The 20,453-nt window shown below is 45.2% G+C and overlaps 1 protein-coding gene across 1 annotated transcript; it reads left to right on the top strand.

The window, feature by feature from the left end:
* The first annotated feature begins 6,890 nt into the window (after positions 1-6,890).
* On the top strand, positions 6,891-13,596 carry LOC125512372. Its single transcript, XM_048677465.1, has 7 exons — positions 6,891-7,357; positions 7,687-8,430; positions 9,118-10,275; positions 10,391-10,718; positions 10,826-11,081; positions 11,170-11,320; positions 11,650-13,596. The coding sequence occupies exons 1-7, from the start codon at positions 7,118-7,120 to the stop codon at positions 13,336-13,338; spliced, it is 4,566 nt and encodes a 1,521-aa protein (XP_048533422.1). The 5' UTR covers positions 6,891-7,117; the 3' UTR covers positions 13,339-13,596.
* Positions 13,597-20,453: the final 6,857 nt, after the last annotated feature.

The raw sequence follows: 20,453 nt of genomic DNA, 5'->3' as shown, positions 1-20,453 counted from the left end.
CATATCTATAATTTATGAAGCATTCATGCCATGTTTACAACAAATCTATATGGTTTTGGTATGATTTGAATGAAACTAACCCGGACTGACGCTGTTTTTAGCAGAACTACCGTGGTGTTGTTTTTTGTGCAGAAATAAAAGTTCTCCAAATGAGTTCAAACTTTTTGACGATTTTTTGGAACAAAAGAGAACCCCGAAGCTTAGTGGGAGGACCAGAAGATGAAGGAGGTGGCCACTACCTATCAGGGCGCGCCAGGGGCCTAAGTGGTGGGATGGTAAGTAGTGGGCACCTCATGTCCCATGTTAGCATGAGACCGACGCCAAAAAATCCTATAAATAGAGAAACCACCAGAAATAACCCTAGAACTTCGACTCCACCGCCGCACGCCTCTGTACCTTTGAAATAGCATCTGGCGCCCAGTTCCGGCACCCTGCTGGAGGGGGAAATCATCACCGGAGGCCATATTCATCATCTCGGTGGCCACCATGATGAGGAGGGAGTAGTTCACCCTCAAGGCTAGGGGTATGTACAAGTAACTATGTGTTTGATCTCTCTCTCATGTTCTTGATTTGGCACGATCTTGATGTACCGTGAGCTTTGTTAATATAGTTGGATCATATGGTGTTTCCCCCACTCTATCTTCTTGTGATGAATTGAGTTTTTACCTTTGAGGTTTCACTATTATCAGATTGAATACTTTTATGGATTTGAGAACACTTGATGTATGTCTTTGCATATGAATACCCGTGGTGACAATGGGGTATTATATTGACTCACTTGATTTATCTTTTGGCACAAAACTCGCAGATTTCCGAGGTGACATCGGGGTAATCTATGCATAGGGGTTGATGCATGTTTTCGTCCTACTTTCTCCGATAGAAATCTGGGGGCACTCTTTGAAGTTCTTTGTGTTGGATTGAATATTATGAATCTGAAGTTGTTTGATGCGTATCGTATAATTGACTCACAGATACTTTAGTTGAGATTGGAGTATCTATGTGACATTAGAGTTGGTTGATGCGTATCATATGATATTATTTTAGTACAAACTCTAGGGTTGTTTGTAACTTTTATAGGAATAGCTCAATAAATTGATCGGGAAGAATAACTTTGAGGTGGTTTCGTACCCTACAAACAATTTCATCATGTGGGACCATCTCCCATTGGCCAAGCTACCCCGACCCTGACGACAGTGCTTGGCCGGAATAAGATAAGGCGATGCCACCCAATTCATCTTGTTAGGGACCGTGGCTGCATCTGCCACGTCACTCATGTCCTTTACAAGTCCCGCTCTGTCGCCTAGTACACGACCCAACTCGTTTAATAACACACACACACATGAAAATGCCATTTTTTGGCATTTCTCCTTATCCATAATCGCTACATATATGTAGAAGCAATAAATATTGAACCCATGACTACCAATAATGTATAAAAACATCGCTAATAGACATTTCTCCCTCTATAAAAACTTTGGTGTGCACAATTATTTTAGTTGAAGTGTTTGAATCCCTTGTAACACCCCGGATGTGATTTTCCCTATTTGTACTCCAACTCTTGCCGTTTCCGGCGTTAAGTTATATTTATTTCTCGGGTTCGGGTCTTTGTCTCCGTGTGTTGTTTTCGTTTCCATGCATCTCATATCATGTCATCATGTGCATTGCATTTGCATACGTGTTCGTCTCATGCATCCGAGCATTTTCCCCGTTGTCCGTTTTGCATTCCGGCGCTTCGTTCTCCTCCGGAGGTCATTTCTAGCTTTCTTTCATGTTTGGGGATTAAACATTTCCGGATTGGACCGAGACTTGCCATGCGGCCTTGGTTTACTACCGGTAGTCCGCCTGTCAAGTTTCGTATCATTTGGACTTCGTTTGATACTCCAACGGTTAACCGAGGGACCGAAAAGGCCTCATGTGTGTTGCAGCCCAACACCCCTCAAATTTGGCCAAAAACCCACCAAACTCTGCTCCATTTCCTAGAGCGTTCAATCACGACCGCGTGGCCGAAAACCGCACCTCATTTGGACTCTCCTAGCTCTACTTATGCCTATAAATACACCCCCCGTTTTTCGGATCTTCCCCTACCTCCGAACCCTAAATTTCCCTCGCGGCCGGCCGGACGTGTCCGATCCGGCTGGACTTTGTCCGCTCCGCTTCCCCCCGCCAGTCAGCCGCCACCACGTGGCGGACCGCCGCCGCCGCCGCGGGCCGGGAGGCCCAGATCCGGCCCCCGCCGCCGCCTTCCCGGGCCGAGCGCCCCGCGCCTCCCGACCTCTTCACGCCGCCGCCTTCCCCGGCTCAGGCGGGCGCCGCCGCCGCGGACCGCCGCCGCCCGAGCCGGACCTCGCCGCACGCCGCCCCAGCCGCCGGCTGCCTCGCCTCGCCGTCCGCACCACGGCGGGCCACCGCCGCCGCCTCCATGAGCTGGCGCCGCCGCCCCGGCTTCCGGTCCTCCCCTCGTCGTCCTCGTCCTCCATCCGGCAAGTCCGGCCACCGCGAGCTCCAAGTCCGGCGAGCTGCTACAGTGCGAACTCCGGCGTTCCTCGAACCGCGTGCAAATCCAGATCTGAAAAATAGAGGGTTGACTTTCTCTCCCGTACCCTAATTTTTATGCAATCTTTGACCGATGATATCTCCGCATCCGTAGCTCCGTTTTGGACATATAGTATATCAAAATGTTCGCTCGACGAGTGCATCATTTCATTCCATTGCATCATTTTCATTTGAGTTCATCTTGATGCCCAAAATGCTGTTAGAAGGAGGCTTCGTGAGTTAATTGTCAGATCTGCTAGTTCATCTTAGACTTTTGTCATTTTTGCCATGATTATTGTGTGCATGCTATGCCTGTGAGTCCTTCATATGTTTTGTTAAGCATTTTGTCTTCTTTCCAGAGGTGTAACCCATGCATTTTTAGGATGTGTGTGGTGACTTGTGCAAGCTTGCAAAGAGAGGCACCCGGGAAATCTGTTTTCAGGGACTTAGTTGTTTTCACTAAGTCTGGGATATTTTAGTTCATGATGCCATGTGTTCAGCTTGTTTCCTAGTGATCCGTGCCTCTTTTGAGGATGATCAGTAAAGGAGTTTTGTTAATCATGTTATGCTCTATCCATCCATGTCCTTGTGTGCAATTTTGGAGCACCCTAGCTCGAGTCAATCGAGCTCTACTTTTGCTTCGTGGTGAATCTGGGCAGATCGTCAACTCGTTTGCGATTTTGCCGGCGTTGTTGTAGTTGATCCGTGCATACTATGTCTTTGTTCTTGCCATTTCTAGCTTTTATTTTGTGCCTTCTTAATGGATGTATGCTTGCCTTGCCATGACTTGCACCGTGGTGAGTGCATCGAGCTCGTTTACATGCCTTCGTGAGTTATATTTCAGCATGTCTCAGTTTTCACTGTCTGAAAACTGATTGTGTTTTAGCTATGTTCGTGTGCCCGTTACTATATTTTGTGAACCCTTTTGGCCCCAGGTCACTTTGGGTCTTTTGTTAAGCTTGTTGAGTAGCTCCATGCCATGTTCTTACTTGTCTTAATCAGTTCATGTATCATGTTGTTTTGCTGCTCCGAAGAGGGCTTCGTGATCTGAAATTCCAGACAAGTGTTAATTTCACTAAGTCTGGAATCTGTTTTGCATTTGCGTTTTTGCCATGCTTGTTTGAACCTCATAATGGATGAATTGACCATGGCTCAGTGCTAGTCTTTTGTTAAGCATCTTGTGTGCATCCCTGCCATGTCTTTTGTTGTCATGTTTGGTGGCTGTAGCATGTTCATTTCGTTGCGTTTAGATGCCTACTTGCTGTAAATCGCAGACCGGTGTCATATCTTAAAACGCTTGCCATTTCCAAACCGTAACTCAGATTCCAATGATCTTTATATCGTTTTCAAGCGATTTCATCCCCTCTATCTAGTGGCACCCTTGGAATTCCAAGTTGAGGCCAGGTTCATACATTTCCTGTAATATCTTGCATTTTGCATCCCGCATAGCATTTCATCATTTCATCATATTGCTTGGTCTTGCACGTGGTTGATTGTATCCTTGTTGCTTGTTTGTCTTGTTGGGTAGAGCCGGGAGACGAGTTCGTTACCGAGGAGCCCGTTGAGTTTGCTTGTGAGGATCCAGTCAACTCTGACAACTGTGCAGGCAAGATGATCATACCCTCGAAATCACTACTATCTTTGCTATGCTAGTTTGCTCGCTCTTGCTATGCCAATGCTACGATGCCTACCTTTTGCTTATCAGCCTCCCAATTGCCATGTTGAACCCCTAACCCACCATGTCCTAGCAAACCGTTGATTGGCTATGTTACCGCTTTGCTCAGCCCCCTCTTATAGCGTTGCTAGTTGCAGGTGAAGATTGGAGGCCGTTCCTTGTTGGAACATCATCTATTTACTTGGAAAGGGTGGAAGGCTCGGCCTCTCGCCTAGTGTTTTGTTCCACTCTTGCCGCCCTAGTTTCCGTCATATCGGTATTATGTTCCCGGATTTTGCGTCCCTTACGCGGTTGGGTTATAATGGGAATCCCTTGATATTTCGCCTTGATTAAAGCTTGTCCAGCAATGCCCAACCTTGGTTTTACCATTTGCCACCTAGCCTTTTCTTTCCCTTGGGTTCTGCAGACTCAAGGGTCATCTTATTTTAACCCCCCCGGGCCAGTGCTCCTCTGAGTGTTGGTCCAACCGAGCGATGTCCAGGGCTACCAGGGGCAACTCTGGGCTGGCCTACCCGTCGTCTTGCTCATCTGAGTGTGCCCTGAGAAAGAGATATGTGCAGCTCCTATCGGGATTTGTCGGCACATTCGGGCGGTGTTGCTGGTCTTGTTTTAACCTGTCGAAGTGTCTTGAGTTACCGAGATACCGAGTCTGATCGGAATGTCTTGGGAGGAGGTCTATTCCTTCGTTGACCGTGAGAGCTTGTCATGGGCTAAGTTGGGACCCCCTGCAGGGATTGAACTTTCGAAAGCCGTGCCCGTGGTTATGGACAGATGGGAATTTGTTAATCTCCGGTTGTAGATAACTTAAATCTTAATTAATTAAAATGAATCAACCGTGTGTGTTACTGTGATGGCCTCTTCTTGGCGGAGTCCGGGAAGTGGACACGGTGTTGGAGTTATGCTTGCTCAGGTTGTTCTTCTAGCTTCTCGCTCGTGCTTTGCCTCCTCTTCTCGCTCTCTTTTGCGAATAAGATAGCCACCAGATATGCTAGTCGCTTGCTGCAGCTCCACATATATTTGCCTTATCCACTCCTATAAGCTTAAATAGTCTTGATCGCGAGGGTGCGAGATTGCTGAGTCCCTGTGGCTCACAGATACTATAACTCCAGATGCAGGTCCAGGTGATTCCGCTCCAGGTGACGAGTACGAGCTCAAGTGGGAGTTCGACGAGGACTCTCAGCGTTTTTATGTTTCCTTTCCCGATGATCAGTAGTGGTGCCTAGTTGGGGTTCGATTCAGGGCCTTGTCGCATGTTGAGTTTTCTTCTATTTTGGCGCCGTAGTCGAGCCATGAGTGTTTGTATGATGGATGTTATTTATGTACTTTGCTGTGACGTGGCGAGTGTAAGCCAACTATGTATCTTCCCCTTTTATTATATTATACATGGGATGTTGTAATGATTGCCTGACTTGCGACATTGCTTTCAATGCGATTATGTCTCTAAGTCGTGCCTCGACACGTGGGAGCTATAGCCGCATCGAGGGTGTTACATCCTTGCAATTGATTGTGTGGCGGCGGTGGCGGCTTGGTACGGGATCTGACCGATGGTGCCCCGTAGGCCCATATCTAGGCCCTTTGGGCCCAATCTAGGTTAGGGCGGCTGACTTGTGCTCTAGCATGTTGCCTCCGGTTGGACTGATGAGTGGCTCGCGATAGGGGGGAGGGGTGTGGCTAAAGCGCCGCGTCTGCTACAGCGCAACGGCGGGAGCTTCACATGCCTGATCTAGTTCCGGCTAGGCAGTTGGCTTGGTGTGCTCCTCCCGCTGCGTCAGGTCTGCTACTGCTTGAGCCGGTGGAGGTTGTTCCCTCCCACATGGCTGTGGTACTACTGCCCCTGTCTACGGTTGTTCCGTCTTGGTCCGGTCGGCCTCGCAGCGTTTGCCATGGTGAGACGTCCATGAGGACTTCGCGACTGTGTTGGCGCATGTTGGTGGGCGGCAAACGAGGCAGGGCCGATGGTTGGTCTGGGGCTGTGGTTGTGTGTGGAGAGAGGGGTCGGGAGAAATCCCTATCGATTCTTGCCGGTGCCAACGCGGTGACGCCTGTGGGCGCCGCCGACCTTCTTGAAGGGCGTCGGGTGAACCCCCTCCCCGCTCCCCTCTGTATATCGGGAGAAATCCTAAGACCAGTCCGGGCAGCAGTGTCGTCGTCGTCGTACTCCTTCTTGAAGGTGTTACTTGGCACACGACAATTCGAATGCATAGAAGCGTGGTGGGAATCTTCCGAAGGACACATCGGTTGGGGAAAATAGCCGCTTTCATCGATCTGACGCTGTTGGCATTTGTTTCTCTTTGTTTTCTCTTGTTTTTTTTTTCTTTTGGACTTGAATGTGTTGTTTACCCCCATGGTGGTCTCGCAGTTGTATCGGATGGTTGCTATAATAAAAGCGGGGCGAAAGCTTGTTTCGAAAGAGAGTATTGAGTTGATACAACCAAAAAAGGAGAAATATTATGAAAACTGCGTTATAACGACTCTGAGTTTGAGCGTCGCCTCGATAGCCTTCAAAAAATTATGAAACACCCTTCATGCATGTTTTGAAGGTCTTACGAAAGTTGCTTCTAGGATAGTCCATGTTGTGTGAAGAATTTAGGGATGGCTTCTAGGACAGCACATTTGGTTAGGGATGGCCTGGGCTAGGTAGGAAAGCTCACCTACCACCAAAAGTCAGCACGCCTCCTCGAAGCCACCAAGAACTGGCCCAAAGCCCAACGCCTAGGACAAAAAAAATCTGCTAGAACCAAAACAACAACGAGATTGCAGTCCGACAGACGGGCACAATCCCAGAATGCAGCAACCAATCAGAAAAGTCAGATTTCAGAAGCTAGAAGTCACTACACCTAGGATTTATTAATCCCCCAAATTATCATCGCAGCGAGCCAGCCTCCGCCTCGCAGTCGTCGCCGCGGCGAAATGCGGCGACCTAATGACGCCGGCAGCGGCGGCGACCCGGGCGACCGGATGCGCAACGACGATCCCGCCGAGTCATCCCGCGCGTTCGACGACGGCGGCGACGACGACCCTCAGCAGCCCACGCCGACGCGGGCCTCCTCCGGCGACTCGCTGTGGCAGTGGCGGAGCCAGGGCCTCTCCGAGGTGGTGCTCTCGTGGTCGGTGGACCAAATCCTCAACAAGGACCTACTCCGCGACAAGGTAACGACGAGCCCTAACCCCCCTTCCGCTCGATTTGTTGTCTGGCTACTTGGTGTGGGTTGGGCGAATGACGAACCCTAACCTCCGCGTGGATCTGAAGAAACATTTTAGTAGTAGAGTTCTCCATTTTTTTTAGGGGAGCATAGAAGCACATTCATTTTGTGCCCTACGAATGGAAAATCTGCAATAGGACTGTGAGAAATCAAAATTCTTAAGTGCCTTAACAAGGAAGCCTAGTTGCTATGCTGTTTATTACTTATAATATGAACGGTGTTCTTGCCAATCGCCAAAAAAACACTATGGATTCATGGAATGAAATGTCATTACAGGTGTCCAAGATCCCAGAGACATTTAACAGCATGGAGCAGTACATGACATCGTTTTTTGGGCCACTTCTAGAGGAGGTTCGGGATGATATGTCTTCAAGCATGGAGGACATCTCTGGAGCTCCATATGCAAAAGTGCTATCAGTCAATGCAGTGAAAAAGGGGAAAGGACTGTATGAGATCAAGCTCGACAGATGGATGGGGGTGTCTGGTTCTGGAACTGATGGATATAGGCCGAAAGCAGCAGATGTGTTACTTATTTCAGAAACAAGACCAGCAAATAAATCTCATATTCTCAAACAGTCCAAATCCTGTGTCATCGTATGGATTAATAAGGTCCAGGGCAATAAGATGACCGTAAAGGCATCACGATGGATGGAGACTGGGGCTGATGGAGATGAACGGCACCAAATGGGTGTTAACAAGTATGAGAAGTTGTACACTGAAGAGTTGGATAAGTCATGGGAGATACTGGATCAAGAAGCAACGGCTCTGAAATCCAGAAACTCATCTATCAATGAAGAAATCAGAAAAGAATTACCAAAAGGTAGAAAGCCCCTTGAAAAGTGTAGTGATCTGAAGGAACTAAATGAAACAGGGATGTGTGGAAATTCATCAAGACGATGGTCCTTCTATGCTATGCACCTAACTAATATGGTAACATATGATCGTGTTTGGGTTGTGCTCCGAAGGGGGCTGACAATGGATACAAAAGTCATTCTGAACATGCTGGGCAAAAACAATAATGTAAGTCTTTCAGTTTCAGTGTCTCCTCCCATTATCAATTTGCACTGCTCAGGCGATTAAACTGCTTCGGCATGTACAAAATGCATATGGTATATTCATGTGATAATATGTATGTGTTTGGAGGTACCTAAGGATCATCAAGTTCCATATCTTTTATACCATGTGAATGAACTGCATACTTTGATACTAGTTCATCTTAACTTTTTTTTTGCGAGAATGGAAGAATACATGTATTCACTTACATACTATTTAAGCAAATGTGGAGCCTTTGTGTTACTGTACTCATAAATTTGCATAATCTTGTCGATATAATAATTGATATATGATATATGGATATCAGAATTTGTAAAAGACTACTTCCCAGGTCATGCAGTATGGTCAATGTCATGTTCTTAATGTTGATTCGTTGGTGTCTGGTTTAGCTGTACAAGTTGTGACTTATTGTATCTCATCCCTATCATTACGTTGCCACCATTTAGCTTTATGTCACGGCCTTCATTTGCATTGTCATTTTTTACTTAAGTAGCTAGAGATGTTCTTATTGTAAAAGTTGAATGTGATGTATGCTTTGTCTTTCTGTTCCAGATTTCTCTTCTTTGTTTACATAGTCCCTCTATGCAACTGTTGTGTCCTTTTGCATTCTGTATTCAATGCTTATTTTATTTTTCTTTCATATTGACGCTGCAGGCTATTAGACATTGTAACTACTGCAGCAACAAATCACATGAGGAAATCAAGGATGATCTCTGCAATTTTAAGCTGAATGTTTCACAGCTTAATGCAATAGCAAGTTGTATTTCAGCAAGTAATTGTTGTCATAGATCTTCTGTGGGGCTAGTTTGGGGCCCACCTGGCACAGGTAAAACTACAACACTTGCAGTAACATTACACATGCTTCTGATGAAGAAACAGAGAATTCTTGCGTGTGCTCCAACCAACATGGCTGTCTTGCAAGTAGCTTCTCGTCTTATTGGGTTGATTGAGGACTTCTCTCTAAGCCATCATTACTCCTTTGGTGACATCATTTTATATGGCAACAAGGACCGTCTGCACATTGGCAAGGAGTTGTCAAAAATATATTTGGATGATCGTGTCAAGAAGTTGCTGAGGTGCTTTAACCGAGAAGTTGGGTGGAAGCATTGCGTGGATTCTGTCCTAAAATTCCTAAAACATTGCACTTCTAGGTACAAACTGTCCCTAGATATACAAGCAAGCAGTGATGAATGCAGCCCTACTTTTAAAAAGTATTTTACAAGTAACTTCAGCAGTTTAGCAAAAGAATTGGTAGCTTGTATTGATACATTCTTCGACCATCTTCCAGCGGATACCCTAGGCAAGAACTTTGACAAGATGATGTTTGTGAAAAGTTTGGTACATAAAGTGCAGCAGTTATTCTGTGCAGATGATCTCTCTGATGATGATCTTTTTACAATCTTCAAGCCCTCCGATGAACTTTCTGACCCTTCTATTGGTCATCATGACCTGACAGATGATGCAACCGAGGATCTTCCTGACCATGACATCTCTCTAGATAACCCTTCGGAGATAAACTCTATGTGTATTAAAACCCTGATGGATCTTTCAAAAATGCGGTTTCCTTGTGAAGAGAATGAATCTTCAGTCAGGGACTTGTGTTTGAAGCAAGCAAAACTCATATTTTGCACTGCTTCTGGTTCGTTTGAGTTGTTCAGGCTGCAAGGTGTGATGCCTATAAGCATCTTGGTTGTCGACGAGGCAGCACAGCTAAAAGAATCTGAATCGCTGGTTCCTCTCTTGCTTCCAGGAATAGAACATGTTTTACTAATTGGGGATGAAAACCAGCTATCATCATTGGTAAAGAGCAAGGTATTCTTTATTTATAAGAATGTGTGTCATATTCTGTTATCATCGCATATGTTACTGATCATTATTTCCAGACTTCCTTAGTTGCTGATACTTTGTACTTACTGCTACTTGCTAGATTGCTAAAGATGCTGACTTTGGCCGAAGCCTCTACGAGAGATTGTGTACAATGGGTTACACCAAGCACTTGCTGGAAGTACAATATAGAATGCACCCTTGCATTAATAAATTTCCGAATGCCAACTTTTATGGTAACCGAATTTTGGATGGTCCCAGTGTCAAACAGAAAGATTATACCAAGAATTATCTCCCTGGAAGTATTTATGGTGCTTATTCATTCATTCATATTGAAAATGATATGGAAATGCTTGATGACCTTGGCCAGAGCTCGAAAAATATGGTTGAGGTTGCTGTAGCAGCCAATATCATCGAAAGACTTGCGAAAGGTATATCCAAATCTTCACCTATCACATGTCATGTTGGATGAAAATAAGTACTGCTAAGCTTCAGGATTTGAATAAAGCTGATTACTTTCTGTGTAAAACTACTGTAGAATGCTGGGAGAAGAGGCAGAGAACCAGTGTTGGTGTAATATCTCCGTATACTGCCCAAGTGATTGCAATGCAAGAAAGAATTGGAAGAAAGTTTGAGAAACATGAGTTTCTGTCTGTTACAGTAAAATCTATCGATGGATTTCAAGGTGGTGAGGAAGACATAATATTAATTTCAACAGTTAGGTCCAACAAAGATGGGAAAGTAGGTTTTCTCTCTGATGCTGGAAGAATTAATGTGGCTTTGACAAGAGCAAAGTAAGATTTCTTAATTTGGTGATATTCAAGAATTAGTTTACACTTTACACTGCATTTTCATTTACATATCTCTGTATTTTTGCCACAGGCACTGCCTTTGGATCCTTGGAAATGGAGTCACTTTGCTTGCAAGCAATTCAGTATGGGCAGAATTAGTCAATGATTCGAAAAAACGTGGATGCTTCTTTGATGCTCTCAAGGACAAGCATTTAGCAGAAACAATGAGGCTTGCAATCAAGGTAATACCCTTGTGGTATGAAAAGAAATCTTGTTACAACACTGCTCTGCCACGAGTCTGGTGAACCCAATTTCCTAAAATAACCCAAATTAGGAAAAGGAAATGTAATTTAGTATGTATGAAAGCTTGAGCTAGGATGGATATGCTAAGTGCTAACTAATTTATTGTCTCTGATCCAGTGTTCAGCCACATTGTGTTATTCAGCAAAAATATCCTTCATAGTCTCCCGTATCCTAGACCGTAAAAGATTTGGAGGATAAGAAAACTTGTCTTTCAAACCTCTGTTCTTCCAAATATACTTACATTAGTTCTTTTTTTTTTGCTCATCAGAGAAATGGCCGCACAATTGATGCTGCTGGAGTGTCATCATGGTCATTAAGGGCAAGGGGTGGTTCAACCATAGCTGGCAACAGCCTACCGATAAGACAGAGTCAGATTCCAGGTTCTGGTGGTGCACGGAGCATAAATAATTGTTATAATTGGCAACCAAACGGCCATGATTTGCGACCAAATTCTTGTCACCCAAACAGACCTATTTTTGTACCTTCCAGAGAGGACATTCACAGAACCCACTTTCAGCAGCACAGAAGAACCTTTTATGGCGGTGACTACAATAATCAATCACGAGTTATCCCTGTTGATCAATACTGGCCCAACAGGTACAGACCTTCCTGTGACAAACGTGGTGCTCCTGAAGGGTTTAGAGGACATGTTGAGCGGCATCCCGGGCAGCACTATCATAGCAGAACTGATCAAGAACCCTTGTGCAGTACTTCCCAAACAGCCAATGGCAGGTTTACTCCTGGATCAGTTTGGAGGGCAGAATCACACAACCAAACTAGTATTCTTGGTACATGGCAGCAACCTTCAGGAGGTCACTGCAGCAGGGACTTTCAGAACAGGACTGGTTATCCGTTACGGCCAGCTTCTTCGCAAAGAAGGTTCAGTTCATATGGAAATGCTGATCCTCACCTTTGGAGTATGAACAAAGAGAAGCGGCTCGGGAATCATCCACGAAGAGCACCATGCACATACAGGGGACAAGCACCCCACCAGGGAGTTGGTGCCCGAGTTAGAGACATGCCTTCATTTCATGAGAGAGCAACTAGGGGTGTCCGGCATGAGCATGCCAATAACAATTGGATGAAAGAACCTCATTGTTGGGGGCAGAATAGCAGTTCTGAAGCTGTGTCCCATGATTTGCCAGTTGCTGAGCAACGAGGGGTGAAAAGAGACTGGCGCAAGGCAGAAGCGTCAGATTCACCTCACCAAGACAACACAAAAATAAGACTTGCTGTCGAGAGTGCAGATGTACCTCACTGTGAAGCGCAGGATGGCAGCTCTGGAGCTGCATCCCAGAGACTTGCAGTTCCTGAGGAGCCTGAACGAGAGGGATGTAAACCAGAATCATCATATTCACCCCGGCAGGACAACACACTAGTGAGGCCCGAAAGTTTAGATCAACCGCATGGTAAGCCGCAGGATACCAGTGCCGGAGCCGCTCCCTATGAATTGCCTGCTCCTGATCAGCCTGAGATGAAACGAGAGGAGTTTGAAGCAGAACCGCCAGTTTCATCCCGCCAGGACAACACAGAAGCAAGCCCCGAAAGTTTAGATGAACCGCATTGTCAGTTAGAGGACACCTGTTCTGGAGCCGCTACCCCCCAAGTGCCTGTTCCTGAGCTGGGACGCATGGATATAGACTCGTGCGAAGCAGAAGCAACCATTATACCTGACATTAACATACCACTTGAATTGCCTGCTCCTTATCAGCCTGAGATGAAACCAGATGAGTGTGAAGCAGAACTGCCGGTTTCATCCCGCCAGGACAACACAGAGGCAAGCCCCAAAAGTTTAGATGAACCGCATTGTCAGTCAGAGGACACCTGTACTGGAGCCGCTACCCCCCAACTGCCTGTGCCTGAGCTGGGACGCATGGACATAGACTCGTGCGAAGCAGACGCAACCGTTATACCTGACATTAACATACCACTGGAGAGCGTAGAACCAGATAACTAGATAGACTCTGAAGTTTGATATATGCTGCCTGTCCTATATTTTTTGCTGTGTATAGGCTAGTCATATCTTCTTCCCTTCTCATCTACGGAGTATATCGCCAAAAGGATAACTAGTATAAATGCAGCGTTATTATTTGTGTAGATAGGTAGATATTTTGATGGCTGTGGTGGGCAGTCCGGAAACCTACTTGAATTTTTTGTTTGTAGCCGGAGAAACAAGAGTGACTGAGTTTCAGGGCGGACAATTTGACTTGTGACATACGTATTCTGTTGATGCTTTTTCAGGCTTCAGCTGGTTAGGGAGTGGAAGTTGTCGGACGCGCTCCAGAGTTAGCTGTGGGCATTTCGTTGGGCTGTCGATGGCGTGCCAGACGACAGGGATGCGACTTTGGCCAGTTTGGTTGCCTAGCATGCACAAAAAATTCGGTCCTTGTAAAACTTAGAGCCCTGCTACACGTACGACAAAGTTTGTACAATCTTCATACGACGTCGTTAGTCTGTTGAATTTTGTAGATGGGTGAGATCATGTCGTACGAAAATCGTACGACTTTCATCGTAAGCACATCAATTTCATCTATATCTATATCTATATCTATACCTACTAGCAAATATACCCGTGCGTTGCAATGCGAGACAAAAAATTATGGCTCGCCAAATAAGTATGACTCAATATCGTGATGTATGAGCATACTCTATTTTAACATAGTGGCTCATCATGTTGCCATTTATTTATTTTTCTCACCCTAATCGATGATGGTCGCGATGTCCACGTGATCACAATGCATTCCGCGGTAAATCCCAAGGCTATGAATTTGCCAGTGCATGCCACACTTATCATTATGTTGCGCAAGGGAACGTTTAAAACTTTAAAAACAAACCTCATTGACCACGAACTACTCCCAACGCCAAGATATATAAAGACTTTCGAAAAACTAATCAAATCCTAGACATAAAATATTTTTGAATCAGTGAACAATTTTTCGAATCGACAATTTTGTTTTGAATTTTTTGATTTTCTCAAAAAAAATCATGAACATTAGTTTTGTTCACAATTTTTTAAATGTATGAACCGGTTTCGAATTCATTAACCTTTTTTGACTCAACAAACATTTTTTTGAATCGACGAACTTTTTTAAAATAATTGGGGAACAAATTTTTATTTTTATTTTTGTGAATGGACATTTTTTTTCAGATTCTCAAATATGTTTTGAATACACGATCATTTTTTAAAAATCATGAACATGATTTTATTTCCCGACCATTTTTTTCCAAATTGTGATTTTTTATAATTTTGTGAACAGTTTTGCAAAACCACCAACATTTTTTGAATCTGCAAATTTTTTATGATTTTCTAAATTTTTTGGAATTCACATATATTTTTATGATTTCTCAAACATTTTTTTAAAAAACTCGCAATTTTTAGAATATTACAATCCCAAATTAATTTAAATAAGAAATAATAAAGAAAACAAAATGAGAAAAGAAAAGACAAAAAAGTAAATTGAAAAAAACAGGGGAGTAAAGCTCTGCACATGGGCCGGCCCGGCCCATGAACGCATACATGGGTAGGACATACGTGAGAAAAGAAAGATAAAAATTGTGGAAGCTGGGATTCATTAACCTTTTTTGACTCAACAAACATTTTTTTGAATCGACGAACTTTTTTAAAATAATTGGGGAACAAATTTTTATTTTTATTTTTGTGAATGGACATTTTTTTTCAGATTCTCAAATATGTTTTGAATACACGATCATTTTTTAAAAATCATGAACATGATTTTATTTCCCGACCATTTTTTCCAAATTGTGATTTTTTTTATAATTTTGTGAACAGTTTTGCAAAACCACCAACATTTTTTGAATTTGCAAAATTTTTATGATTTTCTAAACATTTTGGAATTCACATATATTTTTATGATTTCTCAAACATTTTTTTAAAAAAACTGGCAACTTTTAGAATATTACAATCCCAAATTAATTTAAATAAGAAATAATAAAAAAAACAAAATGAGAAAAGAAAAGACAAAAAAGTAAATTGAAAAAAAAACAGGGGAGTAAAGCTCTGCACATGGGCCGGCCCGGCCCATAAACGCATACATGGGTAGGACATACGTGAGAAAAGAAAGATAAAAATTGTGGAAGCTGGGATTCAAACCCTAGTCTCTTGGCTATGGGAGAAGATCAGCCAACCACTTTCCTACTCATCATTCTATAACTTATTTTCGTCGTGCTTTTATATTACCACGAAGGAGGCGGTGATTTTTGGTCCGAAAACTTGAATCGTTTTCCTACTTATGGATGGTATTGGTGGATAATTTTTACCAACTTATAGGGTAATTTTAATGACGGACGATCAGAAACGATAGCCGCTTTATTAGTAGATAAAGACTAATAAAACAAGGTGATATTTTTAATTTCATCCCATTTTAATAATTTTATATTCAAAATATATACGTGAGGTGGTACTAATTCAAGGTGGTTCGTAACTTGGTATGGCTGTTTTAAGATCGATCGGGCTGTGTCTTGCTCCATCGGTACGTAGCCAAGCAAGCAAGTGGGCCTTCTAATAAATTTTCTCTTGTGGGCTACGAGTATATGGGTGGTCTTTCAGAACATAAAAATAATTACTACTGCTTGCATGGTTGTTCGATCTCACGGCCAGCTAACTATACCAGCCGCCGTCGAGACTTGATAGTATAGTTTTTCCCTCTAGCTAGGGTTATGTTTCTCGCGGGGTGACCAGCCGCCGTCGAGACTTGATCTTCCCTACAACCGATCCATCCGCAGTTCTCCCCTCTCCGGGAACTCGAGGGGGTCGTCTCGTGCACCTCCTGTGTCCGGACTCGCTGCTGGGAGGATCGGGGTCTAGGGCTCCTGCAAAACCCGATCTGTGCTCTCGGGTTAGGGATCTACATGGCGTCTGAAGCAGGCCCGATTCGGGTCAGTGACGTGGAGAAGATGATGCAAGAACTAGGCCTGAAAGAAGAAGATCTAGATGATGTTGTTTTTGACAAGAAGGAAGCCCCACCGGCGGCGGCTAGGTGGATTGCGCTGGCTAGGGTTAACTCTGATAAACCCTATAGTCAGTTTTGGTTCTTTAAGAACATGAGATCGGCTTGGGACCTCGCACAGGAAGCCAAGTTCAAGCCTTTGGAGGATAAACTGTACACCATCCAATTCTCCTGTCTAGGGGATTGGGAGAGAGTCATGCATGAGGGCCCGTGACACTTCCGGGGAGGCGCAGTCATCCTCAAGGAGTACGATGGGGTGACAAAGCCCTCTACAGTTAGGCTGGACACAATTGAGATTTGGATCCAGATTCACGATGTCCCTGACCTCTATGTTCATCTGGTTCCGTCCCTGGCGGCTAAGGTAGGGGAGGTGCTGTTCACGGAACCCCAATCTCACGATTTCACGGGAAACTTTTACCGTGTGTGGATTAGGATCAGTGTCAATAAACCCCTCAAGAACGCAGTTTCCATGATTCGAAGTGGCGAGCATCAGATCTACAAGGTCAAGTATGAAAAGCTTCCCGATTGGTGTGCGGTTTGTGGCATGTTAGGCCACCTGTTCAAGGAGCACGGAGACGGCATCCACCCTCCGTCGGCTCTTGTCTTCAAGGATCTCAGGGCGTCATGGTTTATGCGAAGCGGCAGAGGTCCAGGGGGTGGACGTGGCCGCAGAGGCGGCCGTAGAGGCGGCCGAACGGGAAGGGGAGGACGAGGCGAAGCCACACGCTCCTAGTTCAGCGGTGCAGAGGAGGAGTTTACTGAAAGTGACCTAGAGACGCATGATGCTGAGAGGAACAGGAAGAGGGGATTGGAACCAGCAGCTACCAATGAAAAAGCGTTGTTGACAAGTGGCTCAGTTCAAGCACTGGCAGCAAAACACGGCAAGGTTTTAACACTTCCACCTCCGGCAGCGCCTCTGAGCCCAAGTGCAAAACATGACCTGAAGCGTGCAAAAGTAGTGAAAGAAGAGGAGAAGAGTTCAGCAGCATTGCCAGGGGCTCCAAGTGTGAGCGACTCAAAGTTGGCAGGCCCGAGTGATGGGCACCACCGAGCCCAATGAGTGTGCTATGCTGGAGCTGTCGTGGCGCGGGCAAAGCCGTGACAGTCCGGGAACTTCGCGATTTCGCGAGGAAATTTGCCCCTACCCTTCTTTGTATTGTAGAAACTCAGCTTGATGGCTCGAGGGTAGAAGCACTAGCAGGAACACTTGGTTATGATCATGGTCATGCAGTCAGTAGTCAGGGTAGAAGTGGTGGTATCGGTATTTTCTGGAATGATGGAATAATAGTGGAAATTTTGGGTTATTCGGTGTACCATCTTGATTGTTCTGTTTTGGAACCGGGAGAGGATCCTTGGAGGCTTACAGTAGTATATGGCGAAGCGCAAACACATCAACGGCACCAAACTTGGGACGTGTTAAAAAACATAAGCACTTTGAGCGACCTCCCATGGCTATGCTTAGGTGATTTCAACGAAGTTTTACGTCTAGAAGAGCATGTGGGCATCGGCCAACGAAGCAATGCACAAATCCAGGCCTTCCGAGATGCCGTGGACGTTTGCATGTTGATGGACATTGGGTATGCAGGGATCCCTTGGACCTTTGAGAAGAGGGTGATGGGAGGCTCGGTTACGCGTGTTCGCCTTGATCGGGCGCTGGCCTCGACAAGTTGGCAAGCTCGCTTCCCTTTGGCGGACCTTACCCACCAGGTGGCGGCCACGTCAGATCACAGCGCAATTGTGGCAAGGCTTAACAGAGATCAGGGGCAACAACGAAGGACGAGATCTTTCAAGTATGAGGTCATGTGGGAGGGCCATGACACCTGGGCGAGCATGATAGCCGACGCATGGTCAACTCAAGGAGCAGCGAACAGGGTGGAGGAGTTGCGATCAAAACTTCTGGCGCTGTCACAGGACCTGGGACGGTGGAATAATAATACTTTCAGAAGTGTGCGCAAGGAGATCAAAAGATTGAAACGGGAGTTAGAGAAGCTTCGGGCTGACCCAGTTCGGACTGCACCAACACATGTTGAGCTAAAAATCAATGAATCACTGGTGGAGTTGTACCATCTTGAGGAGATAATGTGGCGTCAGAGATCCAGGGTTGAGTGGCTTACTTCAGGTGACAGGAACACAAAGTTCTTCCACTTGAGGGCGAGTATACGCCGTAAAAAGAATATGATCAGAGCTCTAAAGAATTCGTTGTGTATAATCACAAAGGATCCGGAGGAGTTGAAGGCTATGGTTCAAAAAATTTACCAGTCACTGTATACCTCCGAGGGAGTTAGCAACATGGAAGCGGTCCTAAACTGTGTCCCAGCAAAAGTGACAGCCGAGATGAAAGATCTGTTGTGTAACCCCTATTCAAATGAGGAGGTCAAGTCAGCTCTCTTCTAGATGTTCCCAACCAAAGCGCCAGGCCCTGACGATTTCCCGGCTCACTTTTACCAAAGGCATTGGGACTTATGCGATGCGGAGGTGATAGATGCAGTGCCGCGGATTATCAGAGGGGAGGAGAGCCCAGAGAGCATCAACGATACTATACTTGTTCTGATTCCCAAGGTAACAAACCCCTCTAAAATATCCCAGTTCAGGCCCATCAGTCTTTGTAACGTTCTGTATAAAATTGCTTCCAAAGTCATTGCAAATAGGCTCAAGCAAATATTGCCAGACATTATCTCTGAGGAGCAAAGTGCTTTTGTTTCGGGCAGGCTCATAACTGACAATATCATTAGTGCATATGAGTGTCTGCATTTTATGAAGCGCAACAAATCAAAATCCAACAGCTATTGTGCACTAAAGCTCGATATGATGAAAGCATATGATAGGCTAGAATGGGATTATCTGGAATCCATCATGGGAAAGCTAGGTTTTGCTAACTCCTGGATAAAAACTGTAATGAGCATGGTGCGGTCAGTCTCTTTTTCAGTGATTTTCAATGGTGAACATTTGGATTAGTTTTTGCCTAGCAGAGGTATACGGCAGGGAGATCCGATATCCCCTTATCTTTTCTTAATTGCAGCGGAGGGACTTTTGTGCCTCCTGAAAACCAGTTCTTCGTCATCAAACCTTATTGGATTGAAGGTGGCACCAACGGCCCCGGCCGTGAACCACCTACTTTTCGCCGATGACAGCCTGCTGCTTTTTAAGTCAGGAACCGAGGGTGCAGAAGCGGTATCAAACCTACTGGATAGCTATTGTTTGGCGTCGGGGCAAAGGATAAACCACAACAAGTCATCTATTTTATTTAGCAGTGGCTGCCCGCAAGTGGTAAGAGATGTTGTCAAGAATATTTTGAATGTCCACAATGAATCACTCAGTGTCTGGTACCTGGGGATGCCAACTGACGTTGGGCATTCCAAAAACGGTACATTCAAGTACTTGAGAGATCGAGTATGGGAAAAAGTGAAAGGATGGATGTAGAAGCTATTATCTGCTACAGGCAAGGAGGTGTTGATCAAAGCGGTGGCTCAAGCTATTCCAATGTATTCGATGGCCCGCTTTCGTCTACCCCGGGGTTTGTGTGAGAGCATCACTTCACTAATTAGACAATTTTGGTGGGGAAGCAAACGGGGAAAACGAAATCCTAGTTGGGTGTCTTGGGACGTAATGACCCTACCAAAGCACTTGGGAGGACTCGGTTTCCGGGACATGGAGATGTTTAACCTTGCCCTTTTGGCCAGGAAGGCCTGGCGGATGCTGCAAAACCCCTCATCTCTGAGCACAAAAATTCTGAAGGCGGTTTATTATCCAGAAACTGACATCTTCGAAGCAGAGCTTGGGGCACATCCCTCCCAGATATGGAGAGCGATTTTGGATGGGAGAGACATCATGGTTCAGGGACTCATTCGCCGGATTGTTAATGGGGAATCAACGGAGATATGGAAAGATAACTGACTGCCAAGGGAAAACTTAAAGAGACCCATCACGTCCCTAGCTCCTGATCCACCAAGCAAGGTCTTAGAATTGATAGACCATACCTCGTCAACATGGAATGTGAACCTGGTGAGATCGGTTTTCATACCGATCGATGCAGTAGCAATATTACAGATCCCACTATGCACCTGCCAAGTGGAAGATTTTTGGGCATGGTCAGAAGAGAGAAGGG

This window comes from Triticum urartu, chromosome 1, assembly GCF_003073215.2.
Source record: "Triticum urartu cultivar G1812 chromosome 1, Tu2.1, whole genome shotgun sequence".
NCBI classification, from domain to species: domain Eukaryota; kingdom Viridiplantae; phylum Streptophyta; class Magnoliopsida; order Poales; family Poaceae; genus Triticum; species Triticum urartu.
This window is presented reverse-complemented; position numbering and strand designations above follow the sequence as displayed.